The 25887-nt window shown below is 41.5% G+C and overlaps 2 protein-coding genes across 2 annotated transcripts in view; both read left to right on the top strand.

The window, feature by feature from the left end:
- Positions 1-25887, top strand: part of LOC149282441 (uncharacterized) — a 59286-nt gene that overhangs the window by 17840 nt on the left and 15559 nt on the right. The window lies entirely within an intron of this gene.
- On the top strand, positions 19160-25246 carry LOC149282444 (uncharacterized). The gene is made up of 2 exons (XM_089498144.1): positions 19160-19340; positions 24254-25246. Exons 1-2 carry the CDS (start codon positions 19160-19162, stop codon positions 25153-25155), a joined length of 1083 nt encoding a protein of 360 aa, XP_089354270.1. The 3' UTR covers positions 25156-25246.

A 25887-nucleotide genomic window follows, 5' to 3' on the forward strand; every position in this document is an offset into this window, starting at 1 on the left:
TTTAAATTGTAATTAGCCAATCAGGTGTATTGAAGAAGCTCCTTTGTCTTGAATAATATAAAAAGAGCCATTTTGTCTTGTTCGGGGTCTCAGCTTTTGGAACTTGAATTCCACTGAGTTCATTGTTTTCCTTTGTCGACAATTGGAAATAAACTTATGGATTTTCAATTACTAGGTCCTCTTGCCATTCTATTGCTATGCCAATCCTAGAAATTTAAGTTTCCTGAAATTTCTGTTACATATTTGGCGAGCCAGCCAGGAGTAAAGGCAAGCAAGAATTGGCAAAGAGTGGAAGAACTTATCTTCCTGCAGGCTCTGTGTGTTTTTGGCATTGAGCGGACCCTTGTGAGAAGGCCCTGGCGCCATCCAACATCTTGATTGGAAGGGCTGAACATAAGGATTGGCTCAGTGGTAGGAACAGAGTTTAGCCTATGTGAGACCACTTAGTAATTTGAAAATTCACTGGGGGAAAAGGAAAGGGGAAAAAATAGAAAAAGAATCATCTCTTCAGGAACAGGTAAAGTATAAAATATAGGGAAAAGTGCACTAAAAAGGGAGCCTCGTTGACCGGTCCAAATCTTTGGATGCGAGTGGGAGAAAGGACCCCCTCCCTGTGTTAGCTGAGCCAGTAGCAAAGGTTCTGCCCAGAGAAGCCTTCTTGCCAAAACTCAGGAACCGGGCCCCTAGGGAACATAAGTAAGGAACTGGGAACTGAAACATTGTGATGTAAGAATTGATTGCCAAAGTGTGGAATTAGTGTGGAGAAGTATAAGGCACTTGCTCAGTTGTGCTGGGGGTAGTTAATCTACTGATCTCCAAGTGCCAATACATTGTTGACCTTTTGTGTGGTGGCAAACCTTTCCCTTCTGTGGTGTTTTGTTTTAAATAGCTAGAAGTTAGGTGCTGGTGGAGAGTTGGAGGAGAGCATTGGTCTATTGTGAGTATAAATTATGGTTGTGATATTTTGTTTCATTCTGTCTGGTTGTGGTGGAGGCTCCAGTAAAGACTGTTGAGCTCCAGTAAAGAGTAAAACGTGGGTATATAACGTGTGGAATTTGTCTGTATGTAGTGTCTGAGATTTGTGGGTTTTGCAATCTGTCCAGTGTGTACTTTTAAATCCTAATCCTATAGTGTTTAAATTGTGCTTGTGGTCTTTTGTTGTTTTGTGTCTAAGGATGGCTGAGGGAGGTAAAACTCCTTTGGATTACATGGTTGGTCATTTTGATGAATGTTTTAGGAAAGGCATGGGGAAACATTTGAAAAAGGAGCGATTAATCTTTTTGTGTAAAGATGTTTGGAGTCAGATTTTGCGAAATTGGCCGAGAGAGGGTAGTATAGATATTGACATTGTCTTGCAGTTGTATTCTAAAACATTGGAGCCAGAAAGAGGGTTACTCAATGATTATTTGTATATTTTCTATTGGTATAAGACTGTTGGAAAAAGCCCACCTGGGTTGAATAATTGCAGAGAATTGGTGTTTAAAAAGGATGAGAGATTAACTAGTATTAAAGAAGCTGTGTTTAAGGTTCAGATTGATTTGGCCCAAATTGTGGAAGTGATAGAAAAGATAGAGATAGACTCTGTAGAGAGAGGTGCAAATCAGGGAAGAAGGCCCCCACATGACAAGAAAAGAGGGTTTTGAATTAGCTTTGTGTGTTAGACAGTGGCCAGGAGCAACCCAGAGGTAGAAACTTGTTGTTTGGGGAAATTGAAATTGTTTAAATTATAAAAATTGGAAATTGCCTTTGTGTATATTGTAGATAAATTTTGGAAAATTGGTGTTTTAACTTGAGGTTTTCATGATTTTAAATGATCAGTGCCTTTGGGAAAGTTCTGCCCTAAATTTGAATGCATACCCATTTAAAGCCAAAGGAAAATCTAAATTGAATATTAAGCCTGTGCCTTCCCAGAGACATTGCAAATTCTTTTGTCGGTGAAAGTAAGAAGATGGGCAGAAAGAAGTGCTTTATAGTGGTGTTGTTGTTATGGCATAGTAATAATAAAATAGTGAGTTTTAAGGTTAGCCAATAAGCTTCAGCTGTGGCCTGATTTTGTGAACTGGACTGTGGTTGGAAGTTATCTAAGAGAGGAGAAAATTGTGAGAAAGATAAAAGAAAGTGTTTGAAGGTATGAGGATGTGAAAATGATGGTGTGTGAAAGGAGAAAGCTTATGGAGCGAGTTTGCAAAGATAATGGTTGGAAAATGTTTACAGAGGAAAGTATAAACAAGGTTTGAATTGAAATTGAAGGCTCAAGAATGTTGCAGAAGGTTTGAGAATGTTTAAGTGGCTGAGAAAGATTTAGAAATGGGTTTGGTGCAGATGGACAAGCGGTTTGAGTTCTGGCTGGAGTTAGAGAGAGAAAGGGGGGTTAGAGAAAGGCCACGGTTTGCATTTTAAAACTTTTCCTTTGGCTAAAGCTAGAATAGTAGAAGCTATGTTGGAAAGAAAACCTGGAATGGAGTTTCATGTTGCCAATCTGGTGACTTGCACACCAACATGGGTACTTTGCAGAGCTTTTGGTGTGATTTTGGTGATTGGTTTTAATAGTAATTGTGAAAGTTAAATATTTGGTGAGTTTTGGCCAAACGTTTGGGGAATTATCTTCGAGGCTTGTTTGTGAGAGGTTTTTTCCTGGCTGTGGCTAAAGGAGATGGAGCAGCACAGCGTTGTAAGTTGTTGTAAGTTCAAAGCTTGTTTTATTTTTAAAGGCAAAGGATTTTTTTTTCCCCTTAAGTTCATAGAATAGATGTTGTGCTTTAGACTTAGATGAAAGAATAGTAACTGTTTTGTTAAGTGTGATCTCTGAAGAAGCTTGTTTTTGATAAGAGATTGCATTAAGCTGGTTTGTTTTCCTTTGAGTAGAAAGTGTGTGTGTATAGAGAGAGTTCATATTACATGAATAGCAGCCAGACTGGATTCTATCTGACCAGAGAATGCAAGCTTGTTTTTGGTATTTTTAAATTTACAGGCAAGCAGCTTTTTATTCAATATTTTGTTTTTATTTTCTGGCCTCAAGATGCTCTCATGGGTTTTTTAAAATGAAGTTTAAGTTGTGTCTTTGGGAATTTATATATGTTTTTTTAAATGCAATTGTTTTTAGTGAAGACCAAAGAGACTTTTTGTTTTTGAATTCTCCATTGTGCTTTTTGGATTTTAAATTATTGACCTGCAATCTTCTGATTGGCAATCCAGCTAAATTATTTTTCCAATTAAAGTTGATAAGATTAGTGTGTTAGGCCTGAATTCTTTTGAAGCCTGGGGAAAAGTTAGGATGTTTTGGTTTTGTAAGGCTACAGCTGTGCTAGGCTGAAACAGTTGTTGCAATCATGAGCATTCGAATGCCTGAGGTCATGCAAAGTTTTGCTGCTACCTGGTTATTTTTTATTTTTTGAGTTTTAAGTTGTGATCCATGAGTTTCCTGGCCTATTCCTTGGCCTATTGAATTTTCGCTTTTCTGAATATTGTGTGCTTGTTTTGTACTTATTTCAACTGCTAATTTTTGAGGCCATATCATGAGCTAGCTTTTGTATTTTTGAGCTCAAAGATGCCAGCGAAGTCTTGCCAATGTCATGTTAAATTGGCTTGTTTTAAATCATTCTTTGTTCCTGGTTTTAATTTTTAATTTTGCTCTTGAATATTTTGATTTGTTTTGATTCCTGATTATTGACTGCAGTAATTGGTATTGTTTTTATTTTTTGTTTTAAATTTCTGGCCTAAAGTTTTTGAAATGATTTTTTGTTATAACAGACGCTGAGAACTATTTTTATATTTTTAAGTTTTGAGAATGGCCCATCCAAGAGGTTTTTGCATATTGTTTTAGCTTGAATTTTTATTTTTATTTTTATAATATCTAAATGTATTTTTGAAAGCACCCGAAGTTTCTTTTTGTGATTTTGGAACCCAGAGATCCAGAATATAATTGTTATATTCTGGTTAATTAGTGATTGTCAATTTGATTCACACTCATTGAAATTTATAATTTTTGTTATTTTGAAAAAATAACATGGCGAGCCAGTTGATCCTATGTTGAATTATTATGTGGTTCTGGAATGGAATAAGGAACGATATGAAAGTATTAAAGAGATTGGTATTCTACTATATTGTAGCAAGAGAAAATTTGGAAACATTTTACAAATTCAAATTCTGGTTTCCACTGCCAGACGTAATCAAAATTAATCAAGTTAAACTCAAGCCAGCATGTGTGAAATTGTATCCTAATTCCAAGCTAGAATATATCATTTTGGCCTGAGAGGAGTGACTAAAAAAAAAAAGAGCATGAACTGATTTTTTGAGTCTTGAGTAAAAAGCAAAGAAGTCACTCTATCATAGTTTTGTTTTTTCCTGTTCCCTGTTCTGTTGTCAAACTGTTGTGGATTCAAATGAGATAGAAGATTTTTAAAGTTTCATATTTAGTATGCATATAAATGTAGTTTGTAGAAATAAAGGTACATGCATTGGAATGAATTTGAGAGGCCCAGGAATGCAGGCAAAAGAGTAAGATTTAAGACATAAGAGCTCAGAGTGACCCAAGGCTCTGACCTCGAGGTTCTGGAGATTGTTGTTAGTTGAAGTTAGCAGTGAGACATAAATTCTAGAAGAGAAATATCTTAGCAAGGCCTATAAGAGGGGAGTTAATGAAATGTGGCTAAAGTATACCTTTAATGTATTCATAACATTCTAATAACCTGTCAATTAGTATTTTTCAGTTTTTGCTTTTCCTTTGCCTGGGAAAAGGGGGGGCACAGACAAGAGGAACGAAGTTTAAGCCCCACTTACAACCGGAAGCTGAGTGGGCTCTACTTCGCCATCAATCAAGAAAAGCTAGGCTGCACCTTTCCAGGACTTCAGGTACTCTACGCCAGCTCCTCTGAAAGAAAGATTTCAAATGCTCTCTATCACCCCTTTTCTCTTTTATGATTTCCTATATGTTTGTTATAAGTGATGCACAAAAATAATAAAAAGAATACACATACAGGTGCATGTCCCATTTTCACACCCCGGAAGCTGAAATGGGCACCACCTTGGACTTCAATCAAGTTTGAGCTGAAGCTCCATCATAATATTATTTTTTTTCAGAGACATTGCCTCTTTTTCTTGTCCATATTCCTTGTTTGTGTTCTCTATTCATGTTTCTGTTTGTTGTCTGAGGTTTTTATAAGTGATTAATGCTAAAAGTGATAAAGTTCAATCATACATATTCTCAAATCAAATCACATCCCAAAACATAAGCCTACATATACATGCACATATGTTCCTGACATAAGCAATAACATATGATTTTCACACTAAAGTTAATAAAGCAACCCTATTGAAAAGAAGAAATAAGCTCATCAAGCTCCATGATCAAAGACATAATTGTGTTTGTCGTCAGGATTCCTATTGTTAACTGTGGAATTGGCATAAAATTCAAGTCAAGCATAGTAAGTTTTTTCTCAGGACGCTCTTTGAAAGGAGGGAGACCTTTATACATCTGGAGATAGTCTTAAAGTGTAAAGGCCAGATCTATTCTGATTAAATGGCATTACACAACAAGAGTTATTCCATAGTGATCTCCCTGAGGAAACGTGAGATGGAAGATGCCCCTGGAGTGGAGGAACATCTGAAACATGCGGCACCCTGGGCATTCCTGTTCTGTTATGAGAGTAGTCCAGAGAAGCATGGTAACAGTTGCTTGGCAAGAGTCTGTAACCAGGCTAAAAATTATAGTTTCTCAATGAGAGGTGATTCTGACAGCAGATACAATATTCTTTATAGTGGAGTTTTCCTATTGAATCATGAAACAAATACACAATACATCACTATTAGAAGATTAGCTTGGTGTCAAGAGTAAACTCCAGAGAATCAGATCCAACAAAAGTGTCAAAGGGTTAAAAGCAATGAGAATATGTGTGTTTAACTAATGCTATACACTGTCTTTCTGAAATTGGACCGACTGGAAGATGTTATTGCCTGGTGATGGTAAGAATATTAATATTTTGGTAACTGCTAGACAGGTTTGTTTTGTTCTGAGTTTAGAGTGTCATAGTTGATAGTATCATGCAATATGAATATTGATGAAACATCAAAAGGGGGGAATGTGGTGGAAATATTCCTTGTTGAAATAAAAAACTATAGAAAGATGGAGTCACCTTTGTCAGCCAGAGAGATGGTTTTTGAAATAAAGGCTTGCAGTTTAGAAAACTAGAGCAAAGGAATAAGGAGTGCATCTTGACCTGGATGGAAGCTGGCACCAGTAAAAAGACATAACATAAACTACTGAGATAAGGACACATAGTTGACATTCAGAAGCAAGGTTAGGAAGGAAGGCCACTGAATTCCTACAGGAGGGGTAAGGAGTGATGATGCAGTTTTAATGTATGCATGTATTTCTGTTCTGATTGTAAGAATTCTGTATGTTTAAATTGTAATTAGCCAATCAGGTGTATTGAAGAAGCTCCTTTGTCTTGAATAATATAAAAAGAGCCATTTTGTCTTGTTCGGGGTCTCAGCTTTTGGAACTTGAATTCCACTGAGTTCATTGTTTTCCTTTGTCGACAATTGGAAATAAACTTATGGATTTTCAATTACTAGGTCCTCTTGCCATTCTATTGCTATGCCAATCCTAGAAATTTAAGTTTCCTGAAATTTCTGTTACATTACATGGATTTGCAATTGGTTGACTGGCCAAACCTCAAGGGTGCTCAACAATGACTCCTTTTCATCCTGGAGAGAAGTGACCAGTGGGGTGTCCAGTGGGGTTCTGTCCTGGGCCGAGCGCTATTCACCATCTTTATCAATGATTTGGTTGACAGAATTTGGGACATACTTATTAAATTTGCAGATGACACTAAATTAGGAGGAGTAGCTAATACGCTAGAGAACAGGATCAAAATTCAATATGACCTGAATAGACTAGAAAGCTGGGCCATAGCGAACAAAATGAAATTCCTTATGGAGATATGTAAGGTACTGCATTAAGGGCAGAAAAATGAAAGGCAGAGATATAGGATGTGGACACCTGGATGAATGAAAGTACGTGTGAAAGTGATCTGGGAGTCCAAGGTAGACCACAAGTTGAACATGTGTTAAGAGTGCGCTGTGGCAGCTAACAAGGCCAATGCGATTTTAGGCTGCATCAATAGAAGTATAGTGTCTAGATCAAGGGAAGTAATAGTGCCACTCTATTCTGCTTTGGTCACCGGGAATATTATGGGCACCACAATTCAAAAAGAACATTGAGAAACTGGAGCATGTCCAAAGGAGGGCAACTAAAATGGTGAAGAGTTTGGAAACCAAATATCACAATGGGACAGTCTCATTGCTTCAGGCAAGGAGCATCAGCTGCCCTTGGTTCACCTCTGACATCTTCCTCCTCCGCATCTTTAACTTGGGCACCATCCACTGCATAAGGTCCTTTAATTCCTTTATGTCTTCTTCCATTCGATAAACGTCTTCCTGGGGTTCTTCTGTGCTGGGGCAGCTATGAAGGGACTCCCCCACTGCCAGGTCCCAGGCTGTCTCTCTGCCCCCCGACGGCCTTCCTTTCCCCACTCTGGGGCTAGAAACCCAAATCCTCCAGTGGTGGCCTGGATGGTGTGAGCTTCAGGAGGTTTCCCAGTCTTGGGCTTGGCCCTAGTTCCTCTGAAAAAGCCACCTGCTCCTCCACCACCGGGATCTCCAGAACCACCGGGTTCCCCAAGAACTCTTCTTGTTCCTGGGTCTCCATTGGAGTTAAAAGTGTGAGACGTTGCTAATGGTGAGATCTGGAGTTAGTCCTATGCTCAAAAAATAAAACCCATTTGAAACAAAAGAAGCTTTATTGATAAATCCAGGCAGAAACATCCATTAACACCTTTTTGCAAAGTCTGAAGTCCAAAGGAACTAGCTCAACCCCTCCCTAAGCCAGCCCCCCATTCCCAAGCTAAAGCAACACAAGCAGAGGGTGCATAGATACCAAGGTTGTGTATACTTCCCTTCCCTTCTCCCAGACAGCCTCACCTTGAAGAGCGGTGTTCCCAAACCTGCTTCACTCCTCCTTGATAACCAGTCTACAGCTGCAATCCCATCCCCTTCTCCAAACGCCCTCCTTCATCTAAAAGCCACTCCATCTGTCCTTCTATCATTTTCCATTACGTACTTTCTATAACCCATCACTCCACACTGCCTACTATGAATTACAACTATAACTCCTACTTTAATAACCAAACCCTAATATGTTTACCCTTTATGACAGAACCCTTATACACTAGTTCTGACACGCAATGGACCTTTCTCAATCCTTCAGGCATGGAGCACCAGTCTGAAGTGACAATTCTCCCATCTCAATCCTTCAGGTAACTAACATCAGCCTGAAGTTGTAATGGGCCAGTCTTAATCCTGTAGGTAAAGAGCACCACCTTGAAGTCACAATAGGACCGTCTCAATTCTTTAGGCAAAGAACTTGAGGCTGAGATCACAATGGGCCAGTCTCAGTGTTTCAGGCAAGCAGCATCAGCCTCAGGTTCCAATGGTCACATCTCAAACCTTCAGGCAAGCAGCATTAGCCTAAATTCACAATGGTCCCATCTCATTGCGGCAGGCAAGGAGCACCAGCCTAAAGTGACAATATGTCATGAATCCCTTTATTCATGCATTTATTCATTTAGGGATTCAAGCCATAAAGGTTATTGGTTTAGGTTTAGAGTAGAATTAAGATAGATTGGATTTATTCTGGGTTAAAATAATATGTTTTAATATGTGCTTTAATAGAAGATACTAGAAAGAGGTAGAGAGATCATGCTAAAGAATGTTAACATTAGCTGGACAACGCTATTTACAATGTTGGAAAAACTGGAGGTTGGGGCACAATTCCAGAAATGGATCCAGGAAATATATAAGAAACAAAAGGTGAATTTAATAATAAATAACAGTAAATCTGAAGAATTTGAAATAAAACGGGGAATGAGACAAGGTTGTCCCCTATCCCCATTGTTATTCATCTTTGTATTAGAAATGTTAAACAATAGAGTTAGGTTGGAAGAACAAATTCAAGGCTTAAAAATTAAGAAAACTGAATTTAAAATGAGGTTATTCGCCGACGATGTGGTTTATATCCTGGAAAACCCCTGTAACAGTATTCAAGCTTTAATCAACCTAGTACAAGAATTTGAAAAAGCTTCTGGGCTTAAGGTGAACAAGGACAAAACCAATATGCTGACGAAAAATATGGACGATGCGGCTATTAAGAATTTGGAAGAACTTTCGGGATTCAGAATAGGAAAAAAAGTGAAATATCTGGGAATAACTATAACTAACAGGAACACAGACTTATTCCATAACAACTATGAGGAAACGTGGAGGAACATTAAACAAGACCTTGTTAAATGGGGGAATATTCAGCTATCTCTTTTGGGGAAGATAGCAGTCATTCAGATGAATGTGCTTCCTAAAATTTTGTTTATGTTTCAGACTATTCTGATTTTGCATTCCTTTAAACCTTTGGATATGTGGCAAAATGATATAATGAAATTTGTCTGGAACAAAAAGAAGGCCAGAATTGGAAAGAAAATAATGTGTGATGAGAAAGGTAGAGGGAGCCTGGGACGCCCAAATTTGAAAATCTGTTATTTTGCATCTACATTATTGTGGTTAATAGATTGGATTCTGTTAGAAAATGAGTATATACTGAATTTAGAAGGAGACGGACTAAGATTTGGGCTTCACGGCTATCTGTTTTATAATAAAGATAAAATCCACAGAGAATGTAAAAATCATATTATAATTGGATCAATGCTGAAGGTGTGGGATAAATTAAAACCGAGACTGTGTAATCAAATTATTCACAGTTGTTCTCCACACGAAGCCTTTTTTGGGAGGGAAGGTATACCAAAGGAAAAAATGGCTAAGATACGCAGATTTAATTAATGTAACACAGAATCTGACAGAATTCAAAACAGTGGAAGAGTTACAAAGTTTGGGCATTGCATGTCATTGGTATTTGTACATGCAATTTAAAGAAAGATGGAAAATTGATCAGTTACAGCCAGGCATATGTAACAAGAGAACTGAATGGGAAGAGATAATGGGGAAAGGAAAGAAGAATGATAAAATGATTTTGAGCTGGGATACGGAGGAAGAGGTAATCAGACGTAGCATGATCCTATGGGCACAGAATGTGGGTCACAAATTAGCATATAAAAAGGGGAGAACATTTGGACCAAAGATCTTAAGTATACCAGTAATCAGAATTTAAAGGAGAACATATATAAAATGACATATAGATGGCATGTCTCTCCACAAAGAATCTCCTTGATGTTTAAAGGCAGGCAGCAAACCAGAGTGTTGGAAGTGTCTGGAAGTAATAGGGTCTTACTACCATGTGTGGTGGACATGCACTGCGGCAAAACAATATTGGCTAAAGGTGCATAATGTTATAACTAGAGAACTAAATGTTCAAATCTCTTTTCTTCCTGAAACATACTTGCTAGGTATGGTTGGTTCAGAATTGCAGAAACAACATGGTAAATTAATCTTCTATCTTCTTACATGTGCCAGAATTTCATATGCTACATTTTGGAAATCTGACCAGACCCCATCCATGGAAAAGTGGTTAATGAAAGTATTCGAAATGGCAGAAATGGATAAGATGACCTGTTGGATGAGGGGAAAAAATGAAGAATCTATCAAAAAAGAATGGGAACCTTTTTACAAATTTATAGAAAGAAAATGGGAAAATATTGTGGTTTTGAGATAATTACGTAATATGACATTCAGTAAGCAGTGAGAAATAGTAATTTGATAGTTTCAGAAATCAGATTTCAATGTGAATTTAGGTTTCCAATTTATAAATGAATACAGAGCAATGAAATTGAGGGTATGCTCTTTATAACTAAGTTGAAGTTCACCTACACAATTCTCCTTATATGAAGTAATTTTATAGGGTAAAAGGAGGAGGGAGAGAGGAGGAGGAAGGAAAAAACCCAAGGGAAAAAAAAAACAGGCTAAAATTATAGAAAATCCACTCCGAAAAAATTGATCAAACAATTTGTGTACTCTGTGAAGAAAACAATTGAGTATTAAATTGAGTGTATGCTGTTCACATTTACTAGTAATATGTTGATATAGATTTACTCACTTAAGGTAAATTACAGGGTAAAAGACTGTTCAAAAACAATACAATAAGAAATTCATTGTTGAAATGGGATTGAACTAATTGTGCACTTTGTGAAGGAAACATCTGAATAACATGTAAGATAAAGACAATGTAAAATTGATAGACTGTATAGGGATTCAGACAGCTGGAAGGTACAGTATATGTTAAGTGTTTTTTTATTAGTGTTAAATGTTTAATGATGAGGTTGAGTGGGGTATATATTGTCTAGGTAAATGTATATTTTATGTGTTATTATTGTATAATGTATTTGGTTCTATGTTTTTGTTATCTCATGTCTGTCAAAAACTTTGAAAACATTAATAAAAAAAAGAATGTGCTTCTTTGCTAGGATTGGAATGTGTGGGAATCACCTTTCTAACAGAGGCTTGAGTTTAAAAGGCTGGTCTCTGGAAAAGGAGGGGGAACCTAGAGAGTTATTGGTATTTTTATATAATAATAATAATAATAATAATAATAATAATAATAATTTATTTTATTTATATACCGCTATTCCAGAGATCATAGTGGTGAACAGCAAGTAAGCTAATTTGCAAGTAAGCTAACTAGCCCCCAACAGTCTGGGTACTCATTTTAGCGACCTTGGAAGGATGCAAGCCTGAGTTGAGCTTGGGCCCTTTTGCTGGTCTTGAACTCACAACCTTGTGGTTTTGAGTGAATGGCTGCAGTACAGGCATTTAACCACTGCGCCACCAGGGATATTTTTATATTGCATTATGTTGCTATGGGTTTATGCTTATTATATTTTCATACGGTCTCATATTATGTGGAGATTGATAGGGTTTTATATTATAGATAACTATATATATTGTTAAGCCATAATGTTAATTAAACTGTTGTGTGTCTGAGTTCTGTGGTCCAAGGCCACAGGTGCAGTGGTTGAGAAAAGGCACATGAGAGCTTAATTGCTTTTAGAAAAGCTGCCAGAATCCCAGATGGGAGGACACTGCGCAGAAAAGGGCGGGAGAACGCTGTGCGGGAAAGGGCTATCCAATTAATTAGCTTCATTGGTAAATGGAGTGGGGTGGATTCATATGGTTATAAAAGGGATATGTTTATACTTTCTTTCATTCCTGACAAAAATGTCACTTCTATTACATGTATCTTCTTCTTCAATAAAAGCTGTTCCTTTTTCAAAGTACTGCCTTTTGTGTTGCAAGACGGGCTGCAATTAGGACCCTGACAGATATCTCTCTCCCCTTCCATTCACCCTTCTATCCCAAAAGGGCTGGAGAGCATACCAAACCAACCACACAACCTTTCCCTGTTCTTGTGTAATGCCAGGTCAGTCAAAAATAAAACGCACATAGTCCATGATCTCCTACTGGACCAAGAGGCTGACCTGGCTTGTTTCACAGAGACCTGGCTGGGTGAAGATAGCCACCTGGGTTCGGGCCTTACCATCCGGATTCTCTGTCAGTGAGCAGGTAAGGGGAGTGCCTTTCGTCCATAAAGACAATCTTGCCTTGAGCAGGATACCTATCCGTATGATGGACCACATTGAATGTATTTACCTCAGCTTAAAGACTAGAGAAAGTCTGGGGATTCTGTTGGTTTCCTGTCCTCCCCGTTCCTTAACAGACTCCCTAGCCAAGCTGACACAACTGGCCTCTGAGCTGCTGCAGGAGTCGCCTAGGCTTTTGGCATCTCCCCTCTGAATGAATGTCTTGGGGCAGTAATGGGCTGGATGAGGAAAAACAGACTGAAACTGAATCCAGGTAAAACGGAGGTGCTGATTGTTGGAGGTCCTAATCCAGGTATGGAGGTTTGCCAACTGGTCCTGGAAGCAGTTGCATTTCCCCTAAAGGACTATGTTTGCAATTTGGGGTGTTCCTGAATCTGTCACTCCAGATGTCAGCTAAGTACGACAGCAAGGAGTGACTGTTATCAGCTTTGGTTGATACGCCAACTGCGCCTCTTCCTGGAACCTGAGGACATGAAAACTATGATGCATGCGCTGATAACCTCATGCCTTGACTTCCGCAATGAGATCTACATAGGGCTATCCTTGCACTTAGTCCGGAAACTTCAACTAATCCAAAATATGGCAGCCAGAGTGGCCACTGGAAGATCTAGAGGTGTCCATATCACACCTATAATGGCTGCTCATTAATTTCCTGGGACAGTACAAGGTCTTGGTTATAACCTTTAAAGCCCTCCATGCCTTGGGTCCATCTTACTTACGGGATCACCTTCTCCCATACAATCTGCCCCACACTTTGAGGTCCTCTAGTAAAAACTTACTGCAGCCAGCAATAACAAGGCTCTCTGCAGTTACACAAAGGACCTTCTCCCAAGTTATGGAACAGCCTCCAGAAGAGATCCGATATATCACCAGTCTTTAAGGCTTTAAAAAGCTCATCAAGACATATCTCTTTCCAGATTAGCATTCCAGCAATCTCTTATTAATTGAATTGTTCAGCAACTGCTCTAACTGCTTCTGCTTAATTTTTAATAATTGTTTTAATAATTGTTTAAGAATTTAATTGTATTTTATTGTGGATGGGAGGAAGTGGGAGGGTTTGGGACACAACAATGACAAGTTGTTATTGTGTTTTACCAATGCTTTTACTCTTAGTCGCTTTGATCTGTTTTTAGAAGCCTTTAGAAGCCTTTGAGGCACCCTCGTCACGGGTGAGGGTTGCCTGGTAGGCGGAGTGCCCACACAGCTGGCAACCCTCGCAAATGAAGAGGGCGCCGCAGCTGCAGCACACCCACCATACGCGGCGCATAATGGTGACATTGCAGATGTGCCACCTCCAAACAGGGAGGCGCAACTGCAATGTACCCTCGCCATCGCTGGCGCTTCGGGGCGGCAGAAGTGCAGCGCAAAAAGGAGCCACTTCCACGTGCTCCTTTTTTGCTCCGCAACAGCACTGCTCAATTTGTTTGTTGCGGCGCTTCTGCGGAGAAAAGAGTAGGGCCAGGGACGCACCTCTTTCTGGCGGCCTGTACCCTGCCTTAGTATGTTTCACAAATTTTGTTGCTTGTGAATATTTGTATTTTGTCAGGTCTCTTAATTGTATCTGTGTTATTGTTGTTGGTCCTATATGGTTTTTTTCCTTTTAGCACCAAAGTTTAAAAAAAATGTAGTATCCTGGAATCTAGAAAGCATATCCAGGAGAAGGTGTTTTGGCCACACTGTAAACAATAACATCCAAAATGCACAAAACAGTGGTGCCTTTCTCCTGTTTGATTTTTAACACTTTTGATCATAGAATTGTAGAGTTGGAAGAGACCGCAGGGGTCATCCAGTCCAACCCCATTCTGCCATGCAGGAACTTTCAATCAAAACATCCCTGACAGATGGCCATCCAACCTCTGTTTAAAGACTTCCAAGGAGGAAGACTCCACCAAAATCTCTGAGGGGATATGTTCCACTGTCGAACAGCCCTGACTGTCAGGAAGTCCCTCCTAATGTTGAACTGGAATCTCTTTTCCTTTGCATTCATCCATTGCTCAGGGTCCTAGTCTCTGGAGCAGCAGAAAACAAGCTTGCTCTCTCCTCAATATGACATCCCTTCAAGTATTTAAACAGGGCTGTCATATCACCTCTTAACTTTCTCTTCCCCAGGCTAAACATCCCCAGCTCCCTAAGGCATTCCTCATAGGGTTTCATGGTTTCCAGACCCTTGACCATTTTAGTCGCCCTCCTGATAAAAATCTGATAAAGAAGACCCTCTATTTTTTCATGATGATGATGATGATGATGACGATGATGGACCTTTCTATCTACAGATTTCTTTACCCATGGATTGAACCATCCAAAGCTTGAAAACATAGAAACACAATGTAAATTCCAAGAGCAACTCTTATTTTTGCCATTTTATATAATAGACGTTGCTTTTGTTGCTGTTATTGTGTGTCTCCAAGTTGTTTTGAATTTATGGTGACCCTAAGGCAGACCTATCACAGGGTTTCCTTGGCAAATGTCTCCAGAATAGTTTTCCCATTGCCTTTCCCTGAGGCTGAGAGAGTGTGACTTGCCCAAAGTCCCCCAATGGGCTTCTGAACTCCAGAGTTGTAGTTCCACTATGCTCAAACCACTAGGCCACACTGGCTCCTACAACATGGGCATGGTTTCACTGGGCCATTGTATGTCATGGACTTGGCCCAGCTTCTTCATTCATGGAGGCCATTTTATAAGCCCCCTTCTCCTCCTCCATTTCTAGGCCCAGCTCCTTCTGCATACCCTCCAACTCTTCCAGTTAGGCAGGGATCCTCCCCTGGTTCATCCTCTACCCTCCCACCTTTTCAGCTGCTCTTCAAAGGCCACAGTTTCCTCCTCCTGCTGCCATTTCTCCCCTTCTCTTCAGCTCACTGCCATTGCTGCAAACTGAGTCCAAAGGGCAAAAGGAGTCTGCCCTCCATGAAGACAGCCAAGGAGAAAGGAGAAGAGGGGACTTCCCAGAGGCTCAGGCAAAAGCAAACAGCTGCAGCCTCTCCTAGTTTGCCTCTCCTTCCTCAGAAAGAACCTTGTAATCTTGATCATATTCTGAGGTTCCATGGTTTCTCTGGGATTACCCCCCCCCCCAAAAAAAATCTCATGGCCCCACAGAGACTCCCAAGAGAGCAGAGGACTAGACACACAAAGAGACACACTTCCTTCCTTTTGGCCCAAGGAGCCAGGCCTCCTTCTCTTTCTGGAGCCTCAGGAGAGAAAGAGATGCTTCTGTTCAACTGGGGCCTCGGAGAAGGTTCTGGAACATTCTCCATAGTCACAAACAGCACAAAATGGCCCCCAGAACAAAAAATGGCTGCCTCTGTCTGAGCGCTTGGCAGTTGGCAGTTGGAGGCCTTCAGAGGAGAGAGAGAGACTGAGGGGAAGAGTGGAAGGGGGTCCTGGAGGGAGGGGGCCTTGGGAGATATTGTCAGAACCTGTTATTGAGATCAGTTATAATGCTCTATATATTCAGTTCATATATAATCACTTCATGTATGTCTTGAGATATCTGATCTATATTGTTCTGTTAGCTAAGATGTTGGGGGGGTGGGGAGAGTATATGGGGAGAATATTAAAGTTGGTGTTAGTTTCTAAGTGGGGCCCTGTTAACTGCTTTGGAGTGTTGTTTTAGACAACTAGCTGGCAATGTTGCAAATGTCTTGAGTGAGGCTGGGTTGTGATGGGGACCTGGCTAAGTGTGTGTGGGGTGGGGAACTTTTGTATGTACAACGCTGTGTAAATTTACAGCGCCTTATAAATAAAGGTTAATAATAATAATAATTTTAAAAGTCTACATTTTTCCCTGAAGCCTCAGACTCTGCAAAAAAGGGTTACAGATCACTACTGCAATGCTCTTACAATAGACTTCCTACTTTTGGTATACGTTTGGTTGTGGACCATTGATCAGAGGATTCCAACCCTCACAGATATAGAGCCTTCCTGAGATATTCGGTGTTCGCTTCGTAACAAAGGGGTTTTTGGCCTCATAAAGGATTTGGGTCAAAAGAGGAGGGGTCTCTAATAGGAGGGCCACTGAGACGACGATTGTCCCCAAACTACGCCAAAAGTAGCTCCTTTGGGAGGTTTTAAAATCAAGTGAATGGACATGAACTGAAAAGATATAACCTTATTACTGATCTTAATAACAGGTTCTGACACCTAGTGAGACATCAGAGAGTAGTAGTAGCCTTTTCTCTTTCTAATGGGGTTTACAGTGCATTCCCTGGACTGGATCTCCCAGCATCCACAGGGCCAGAGAGAGGAGGGTCCTGCCCTGCATAGGGCTGCCATTTCATGGGTCTTAGGCTCTGGGAACATGTGCCTTTGGCCAGTGTCTGTGTGGCTGGGGCTCCAGGGTCCCTCCTGCCTTCTTCCATATTAACTGCAGGAGGAGCCTGTGAGGGTGGGGCAGGGGGCGGGGCCTTCCAGCTCCTCTGCCCCCATTGGCCAGAATGAAGAAGGGGAGGAGCTTCTGCCTCTCTATTTAGCTCTGCGCCCGGAAGAGTGAGCGAGGAGCAGAGAGTGAGAAAGGGACAGAGAGATAGAGACAAGGAGGGAAGGAAGGAGGGGAGTGGAAAGGAGAGGGGAAGGACAAGGCCTGGAAGAGGTAGGCTTCACTGCTGTGCTGAGGCCTCCAACTGCCAAGCGCTAAGGTGAAGGTGGCCATTTTGTGCTGCTTGTGACTGTTGGGAATAATGTTCCGGAACCTTCTCTGAGGCCTCTCTTTCTCTCCTGAGGCTCCAGAGTCAGAAGGAGGCCAGGCTCCTTGGGCCAAAAGGAAGGAAGTGTGTCTCTTTGTGGGTCTTTTGTGTCTCTTTTCTGAGAGGGTTTTCTTACACAGCTCTGCTCCTTCTGGGGAACAAGGGTTTTAAGAGGGATCAGAAATGGGGAGGATACTTTTAATACAAGTCTGATTCTTCACAAACATTGGGCTTTGGCTCCTAAGAGGAGGCTAGTCCCCCAAAAGAGGCCAAAAGTGGCTCATTTGGGAGGCTTTAAAAGTCTCCCCAGTTTCCTTATTGAGAGATTTTCAGGGAAGAAGGAAGGAGACAGACCAGAATAACTCATATTACCAAGAATGAAACAAGACATGGGCGCTTCTACCCTTTTACAACCGACTCAGGCTGTTTCTGTACTGAAGAAATAATCCAGTTTGAAACCACTTTAACTCTCCTGCTCCACTTGGCAGAGAATGTAAAATCCCAGGATTCCATAGCACTGAGTGGTTAAACCGGTGTCAAAGTGCCTTATTTCTATAGTGCGGATGCAGCCTTCTTGGGAAAAGGGCTGATGATGGGGAAAAGCACTGGGGACCTCTGGGGCTTTCAGCAGATGATTTATTTATTTATGATGCACTCATTTCACATCTATCTACGGGGACATAACCAGGGCCCTCTCAAATTCCCCATCCCCTAATCCCTCTCCACTCTAATAAGGCATGGAGTATCTGTTGTGTAGGGGAGCTGCAGTGAATCTATCCTAGGTCTGGGAAGCTTTGTTTGAAGCAGAGGGAGGAAGGGGATGCCTACCTCTGCATCGGCCCAAATGAGGCATATGTCATCTGCGTGTGTCACCAGCAGGATGCTGTTCTCTGCGTCTTTGAGTGCTGCAGGGTTTCTTGCCAAGCCAATCCTAACCCTTGTCCTTTTTCTCAGGAACTCCATCTCGGCCTCTTTGGACACGGCTTTGGGCCTCTCTTGCTGGAAGTGACCAAGTGCAGGGCCACCAGGACCCCTTGACCACCTGATGGCCAACACAGAGGCCAAGCGGAGGGAGTTGGGCTCCAACAGAAAGAGGCTGCCGAAGTACAACAGCTCTTTGGTGAGTCACTATCCTATTAGCTTCATCTGTGTCACTTCTGGGCCAATTTATGAAAGGAAGCAATTAATATACTGTCCGAGTTTGGCAGAGACAGTCCTGGTTAATCCTCTGTCACCCCACTTATTCAGGGGCTTTTAAACATGTCCCAGTTGGTCTATCCTCCTCCCACTTTCCCCCTTCTCAGCTCACTTCAGTTCCTGAGTGCAACTGAGTTTACAGCCTATCAACTCAAAAGTGGGGAGAGGAGAGGAAAGAGGGAGACTGGATATGGCCCTTCCCAGGAGGTTGAAGCAAAAGCAAACTGCTGTGCCTTTCCTAATAAACAACTTTGGCCATCTTCACTGCCTTCTGGGTTGCTTGTCCATATGTGTCTTGTTTTTCCCATCAATGAAATGTTGGGGACCATGGGAGAATGTCTCTGGATATAAATTGGTGGTGGGCCAGTGACCCTTAAGCCCAGAGTGCTCCCCAGAACTGCTTTATAAAAATGACATTTGCCTCCAAAATGTGGCAAGAAATGTCTAAACGCACCATAATTCTTTGGTGGCTAAATGTACTGTATGTGTTGGGATAGTCAGTATCCTAATTCAGCATCAATATCCCAGCCATGGCCTAAATTATATTGTTGATTATACTGCATATTATATTGAAAAGATTCGAGACAAACTGGATCGCAAAGGCAGTAGCTTTTTTCTTGCTGACAGCATTTAAAGTTTATTTCCTGGACTGAATTCTAAAGTGATCAAATAATATTTGGATGCACCATGTGCTTTCCTCCCCTTTTGCTTAATCACTCTGTGGATGCGGGCTATTTTCTGTTGCAGGTGACCTTTGCTGATGTGGCGATATATTTCACAGAGGACGAATGGAAACTGTTGACGAAGAAGCAGAGACTGATGTACAGTTATGTCATGATAGAGAATTATAAGAATGTGGCCTCTGTGGGTAAGGAACCGGAATCCACTAGCATTATAAAATCATAGAGTTGGAATAGACCACAAGGGCCATCCAGTTCAACCCACTTCTGCCATGCAGGAATACACATTCCAAGCACCATCCAGCCTCTGTTTAAAGGCCTCCAAAGAAGAGAACGCCACCAAACTCTAAGGAAGTATATTCCACTGTCGAAGAGCTCTTACTGTCCCAAAGTTCCTCCTAATGTTTAGGTGAAACCTCTTTCTCTGTCGTTTGCATCCATTGTGGTGTCTCTTTTTCTCTGTAGCAGCAGAAAGCAAGATTGCTCCCTTTTCAATACGACCCTTTCCAATATTTAAACCTGGATATCATATCCGCTGTTAATTTTCTTTTCTCCAGAGTAAACATACCCAGCTCTCTAAGCCGCTCCTCATAGGGCTTGATGGTTTTCAGATCCTTCACCATTTTGGTTGCCCTCCTCTGGGCATGTTCCAACCTGTCAACATCCTTTTTGAATTTCGGAGGCCAGAACTGGACACAGGATTATTCCAAGTAAGGCCGGACCAAAGCTGAATAGAGCGGCACTATTACTTCCCTTGATCTAGAAACTATACTCGTATTGATGCAGCCTAGAATCACATTGGCCTTTTTAGCTGCCGCATCACACTGTTGGTCCAAGTTCAACTTCTGGTCTACTAGGAGTCCTAGATCCCTTTGAAGCATAGTTTAATTGTGATAGCAAAATCCTGTAGAATATTTGAATTTGTAGTTTAGTGAGGCACTATTGGTTTCCACTTTATAAGGATTCTAAATACTGCATTGTAAAGTGCCAATTGTCAGAAGCAGGTTCTGTGGTTCATCCAGAATGGTATTAGGGTTTAGGGGGGATTGTTAGTAGTTTAAATGCTAGTAGTTTTAAGTAGTTACTAAGGATATTGGGGCCTAGAATGGCTTCGGGGAAGGGAAGCAGTTGTGGAGGCTGTTAACTGCCTGGTCTGTGAACTCTGGGTGGCAGACATGCCCCCGGGGGGAGAGGCGCATGTGAACGGTGGAAGAAGAAGGCAAGAGGTACCTTGGCAGCCGGGCTGGTTAGGGGCTGAAGGGGAGGAAAAGGGAGGAGTGTGAAGGTAGTTAATGACGGAGGGAAAAGGTTTAGACACTTCAGAGACAGCTTAGACTTATTAATGGATCCTTTTGCCTGAGTTTCTCAATAAACCTTTTGGTGGAAGCAAAGGACTTTTTAATTCTGAAGCTAAGTTCTGGCCCCAGATATCTCACCAAAGCTAGGATTTTGTAGGAAGACAGCATGGAGATTACTAGTAATGCATTTCTCATTGAAATGGTAGCACATCTCTGAGTATTTTTCCTTTTTTGGCCCTCTTCCAGCCTTTTGAGGTTCTGCTTCACTTCCCCAAAGGGATGCAATGAGATACTGAGGCACAAAACTTTATTCCTATTTTAAGGCAATACAATGTGTGGTTGCCCCTGAGATCCCCAGGGGGCCAATGTGACATCCCCAATCCCCAACAGTAGCCCATCCCTGTCTTAGAGATGTCTTAATACTGCTCCCTGGTGCTTGATCCTCACCAAAACAGAAGTCCAGGTCCCAGCCCTCTTGCTTTGCCTTTCCCAATGAGTAATTTGTATATGGATTATCCTGCCTTTCTCAACAAATGAGCCTCAAAGTGTCCCTTTTATGCATCACATAAATGGGTGTGTGTCTGTGATAGAAAGAAAGAGCGAATGTGAAAAACAGAAAGGCAGGAAAGAGATGGTGAAGGTGAAATACTGAAGCAGTGCAGATGGGCAAGAAGGAAGGTTGGAGAGTGGAGGGAGAAAGGGAAGGGGATCAGGCTTAAGAGGGAGATGAAATAACAGATATAGGATGGGGGACACCTGGCTGAATGAAACTACGTGTGAAAGGGATCTAGTAGTCCAAGTAAACCACAAGTTGAACATGAGTCAACAGTGTGATGCGGCAGCTAACAAGGCCAATGCGATTTTAGGTTGCATCAATAGAAGTATAGTGTCAGGATCAAGGGAAGTTATAGTGCCATGGTATTCTGCTTTGGTCAGGCCTCACCTGGAATATTGTGTTCAGTTCTGGGCACCACAATTCAAAAAGGATGTGGAGAACCTGGAGCATGTCCAAAGGAGGGCGACTAAAATGGTGCAGGATTTGGAAACTATGAGGAACGACTTGGGTAACTAGGGATGTTTAGCCTGGAGAAGAGAAGGTTAAGGGGTGATATGATAGCCCTGTTTAAATATTTGAAGGAATGTCAAGCTTGTTTTCTGCTGCTCCAAAGACTAAAACACGGAACAATGGATGCAAACTGCAATAAAAGAGATTCCACTTCAACATTAGAAGGAACTTCATGACAGTAAGGTCTGTTCGACAATGGATCAAACTCCCTCTGAGATTTTGGTGGAGTCTCCTTTCTTAGAGATCTTCAAACAGAGGCTGGATGGCCATCTGTCAGGGATGCTTTGATTCCTACATGGCAGAATGTGGTTGGACTGGATAGCCCTCGTAGTCTCTTCCATCTCTATGATTCTAGGCCTCTGGGAGCCAGGAGGGGGAGGCAGGAGCAAAGCCAGGATCGCCTAGCTCTGTGCGGAGAGAAAGGGACCTCTGGGAAGGGCCAGGAGAGGGGCCTTGGGGATTGGGAGGCAGCCACCAACCTCACAGATTATACTGATAATAATAATAAGTTTTATTTGTATTTACCCGCCTCTCTCAATGGAGCGAGGCGGTATTACAACTGTAAAATAGCCACAAAACAACAATAGCATTCAATTTACACACAGTAAAACAACAAAATGCTTAAAACTCAATTTGGAACAAATAAAAACATCATTTAAAATGCACAGTTGTTATCAGAAGTGGGATTTTTCCTTAAGTTCTTTACAAGAGGTCAGCTGGGTAAGCCTGCCAGATGGGATTCATCTTAAGTGCTTTCTTGAAAGCATCCAAGGTGGTGTTAAGACGGATCTCCTCCGGCAGGTTGCTCCATAACTTGGAGGCCATGGCTGCGTATGCTCTGTGAGAAGTTGTTCTTAGCCTGACCTTTGGGTAATCTAATAGATTCTTCCCAGATGTTCTGAGAGTGAGGGGCGGATGGTGTAGGGAGAGGCGTTCCCTCAAGTAGCTCAGGCCCAAGCCATGTAGGGCTTTAAAGGTAATAAGCAACGCTTGGTATTGCGCCCGGAAGCTAATTGGCAGCCAATGTAGGGATACTGGTGTTATATGGTCTGACCTAGATGTTCAGGTGACCAATCTGGCTGCCACGTTTTCAACTCACTGAAGCTTCCAAACTTGGTACAAAGGTAGCCCCATGTAGAACACTGAATTTAGGAAATGAACTTGAAATCAGGCCCTTGTTTTCATACATATTAAGGGTTCCATTTAGCAATTATGAGCAATGTCTATGAAGAGTGGAAAGGGTGACAAAAAAAACTCCTTTTTCTCTAATGCTTCTTTTCCAACCTGAGCTTGCTTAGCTCCGTGGTTGATTCCAGAGGCCCTTTGTCACTCGAAATGCTGGAGTCTGGGGAGAAGACCCACAAGTGCTATGCTTTTAGGGGAATTTCATACTTAGCTCAAAGGGGAGATTGAGGCAACAGTGACCTCGGGATTCATCCCAACTATACCAGGCCCAGAAGCACACAGAACTCCAGAGGCGTTTCAAATAGGTTTTTGTGTTTTATTTAGGGGAAAAGCAAAATACATGCACACACACACACACACACACACACACACACACACATATAAGTGTTCACACACCACATGCGAGAACTAGGTAACAAAGGTGGGAGTGGTGAATGGTGTAAGGCTTTGCTGATGGTAATACATTACCTAGATGGATCTTGATTCCAATTGCTCAGGGTTCAGAAAGGGAAGAGAAGTCAATAACTGCTATAGCAATGGGGCTGGTGAGTGTAGTGAGGTGTTTAGCAATGTAAACCAACGGAGTGTAAGTCTGCAACTGGACTGATGCTGAAGAACAGCCAGTTGGGGCTGATATTTATACTGAAATTGTTGCTTGGGGGCAGAAACCGACCATTCGAAAAGGTTTAAATTGCTTTATGATGTTTCCTGGGTAGGGATAGAATTGTCTGAAACTGAATTAAATTAAATGGGTGCTTGGCGGAAATACTTCAGCCAAAAAGGATTATCACACCGGCTCTCAGGTCTTTCTTGGCTCTGAATTCTGGTTCCAATCAAAGCCAATGAATAGCACAGTCTGAAGGCGACACTCCCAGAGTTCAATAATAACATAGCAGAGTACAGTAGCAAATCTCCAGATATAGGCATTGGCAATGCATTAACCACTTTCCACACTTAAAAATAACTCACAGACACAGTTGATTTCCTCCAAGTCCTTGGAGGTTCTTTAGCTTGAGTTGCAATAGAAAACAAATATGTACCAGCTCTCCTCTCTGACTTTCATTAACTTCACAATCTCTTGTACACACAACTCCAACCCACATCAATCCACATGTGAGCTGTATACTGTATTGGTTGTGAGTCATCTCCTGGTGCCACACAGCATGAAGCTTCCTCTGCAGTTAGCTTGCATCATGCCATGTGCTCTGACTCAAGACTCTATGGCAGTCTCACAGGAAATGATGCCACTTTTCAATCAAAGTATTTTTACATATATATATATTGGAATATTTTTCAAATGCCTGACTATCTGCTTCTACTGATTTCCTCATGACAGTTCCCCTTCAATTTCTTCTTTGGTAGCTCTGAGTAAGGATACAGTCATTATATGGATTTGGGGCATCCAGAACAGGGTCATGCTCAGGTCACTCACACCAACATTATTAATTTAATCTCAAATAGGGAGGGATGAATGTGGGGCTAAATCTTGGGGCAACACTTTCCTCTCTTAACACTGAGATTCAGTCTTGTCTGTCATTGTCCTCCTTTACAGAAGAATTTGTCAGTCACGAGAGAGTCCACACAAGAAAGAAGCCACATAAATGCCAGGATTGTGGGAAATGTTTTTCTCGGAAGTCACACCTATTGGTGCATCAGAGAGTCCACACAGGAGAGAAGCCTTACAAATGCCAGCATTGTGGGAAATGTTTTTCTTCAAAGTCATACCTATTGGTGCATCAGAGAGTCCACACAGGAGAGAACCCAAACAAATGCCAGGATTGTGGGAAATGTTTTTCTTCCAAGTCATATCTATTGGCACATCAGAGAGTCCACACAGGAGAGAAGCCTTACAAATGCCAGCATTGTGGGAAATGTTTTTCTTTGAAGTCAGACCTAGTGAGACATCAGAGAGTCCACACAGGAGAGAACCCAAACAAATGCCAGTATTGTGGGAAATGTTTTTCTTCCAAGTCATACCTATTGGCACATCAGAGAGTCCACACAGGAGAGAAGCCATACAAATGCCAGCGTTGTGGGAAAGGTTTTTCTTCAAAGTCATACCTATTGGCGCATCAGAGAGTCCACACAGGAGAGAACCCAAACAAATGCCAGTATTGTGGGAAATGTTTTTTTTCCAAGTCATATCTATTGGAACATCAGAGAGTCCACACAGGAGAGAAGCCATACAAATGCCAGCATTGTGGGAAATGTTTTTCTTCCAAGTCATACCTATTGGCACATCAGCGAGTCCACACAGGAGAGAACCCAAACAAATGCCAGCATTGTGGGAAATGTTTTTCTTGGAAGTCAAACCTAGTGAAACATCAGAGAGTCCACACAGGAGAGAAGCCACACAAATGCCAGCATTGTGGGAAATGTTTTTCTTTGAAGTCAAACCTAGAAAGACATCAGAGAGTCCACACAGGAGAGAAGCCACACAAATTCCAGAAATGAACTAACATTATATTGATCAAGAAGCAAAACAAAGCGTATATTTTAAATCTTGTGGTGATTAGAAAAGGCCCTTGTGATTCCGTGTGTTAGGTTTGTGTGTCTATATGCCTGTTTATGTTTTTCAATTATATTTTGTTATTTTGAGGTTTTAATTGCCTTTATTATAGATTATTGCTTTCGTTTATAAATTTGAGTGGGGATCATGGTGGTGGAATATGTTAGTTAAACAGAGGGGTGGGATTGGCTATAGCTGGTTAGAATGATATGGGAATGATAGCATTTGGAATTTGTTCGATGTTGGCTGAAGAAAGTTGGGGACAGGTATTAACAGAAAGGGCTAGTTTGTGGGAATGGCAAAGGGGGCTTTGTTATCTGTGGGACATAGACTATGGGAATTGGAGGTGGGGGCCAGGTTTGGACGAGTGTGATGTTTTAGGTTTTGGGGTTTTATGTTTGCTTTGGGGAGGGCAGCTCTGACTTAAACACTGAATTTCTGATTATGTGTTTGAAATAAAGTTTTTGTTGTTTCAACACACTGGACTCATTGGGGTACAGAAATTCTGCATTTGCACAAAATGTACCCTTCCTTCTCTCCTCAGCCCTCAGCTCCATTCCCAGCCATAAAAACAGAGGCAAACACACATATATACTCAGAGAGACAGAGCTATATGTACAAAGCAGAGCCTTCCCAGCCTTTCCCTCCTGAGTCCAGCTCCGCAGCTTGGGCTCCAT

This window comes from Sceloporus occidentalis, unplaced genomic scaffold (assembly GCF_023333645.1).
Source record: "Sceloporus occidentalis isolate IW3139 unplaced genomic scaffold, rSceOcc1.0.p SCAF_114, whole genome shotgun sequence".
Lineage (NCBI taxonomy): Eukaryota > Metazoa > Chordata > Lepidosauria > Squamata > Phrynosomatidae > Sceloporus > Sceloporus occidentalis.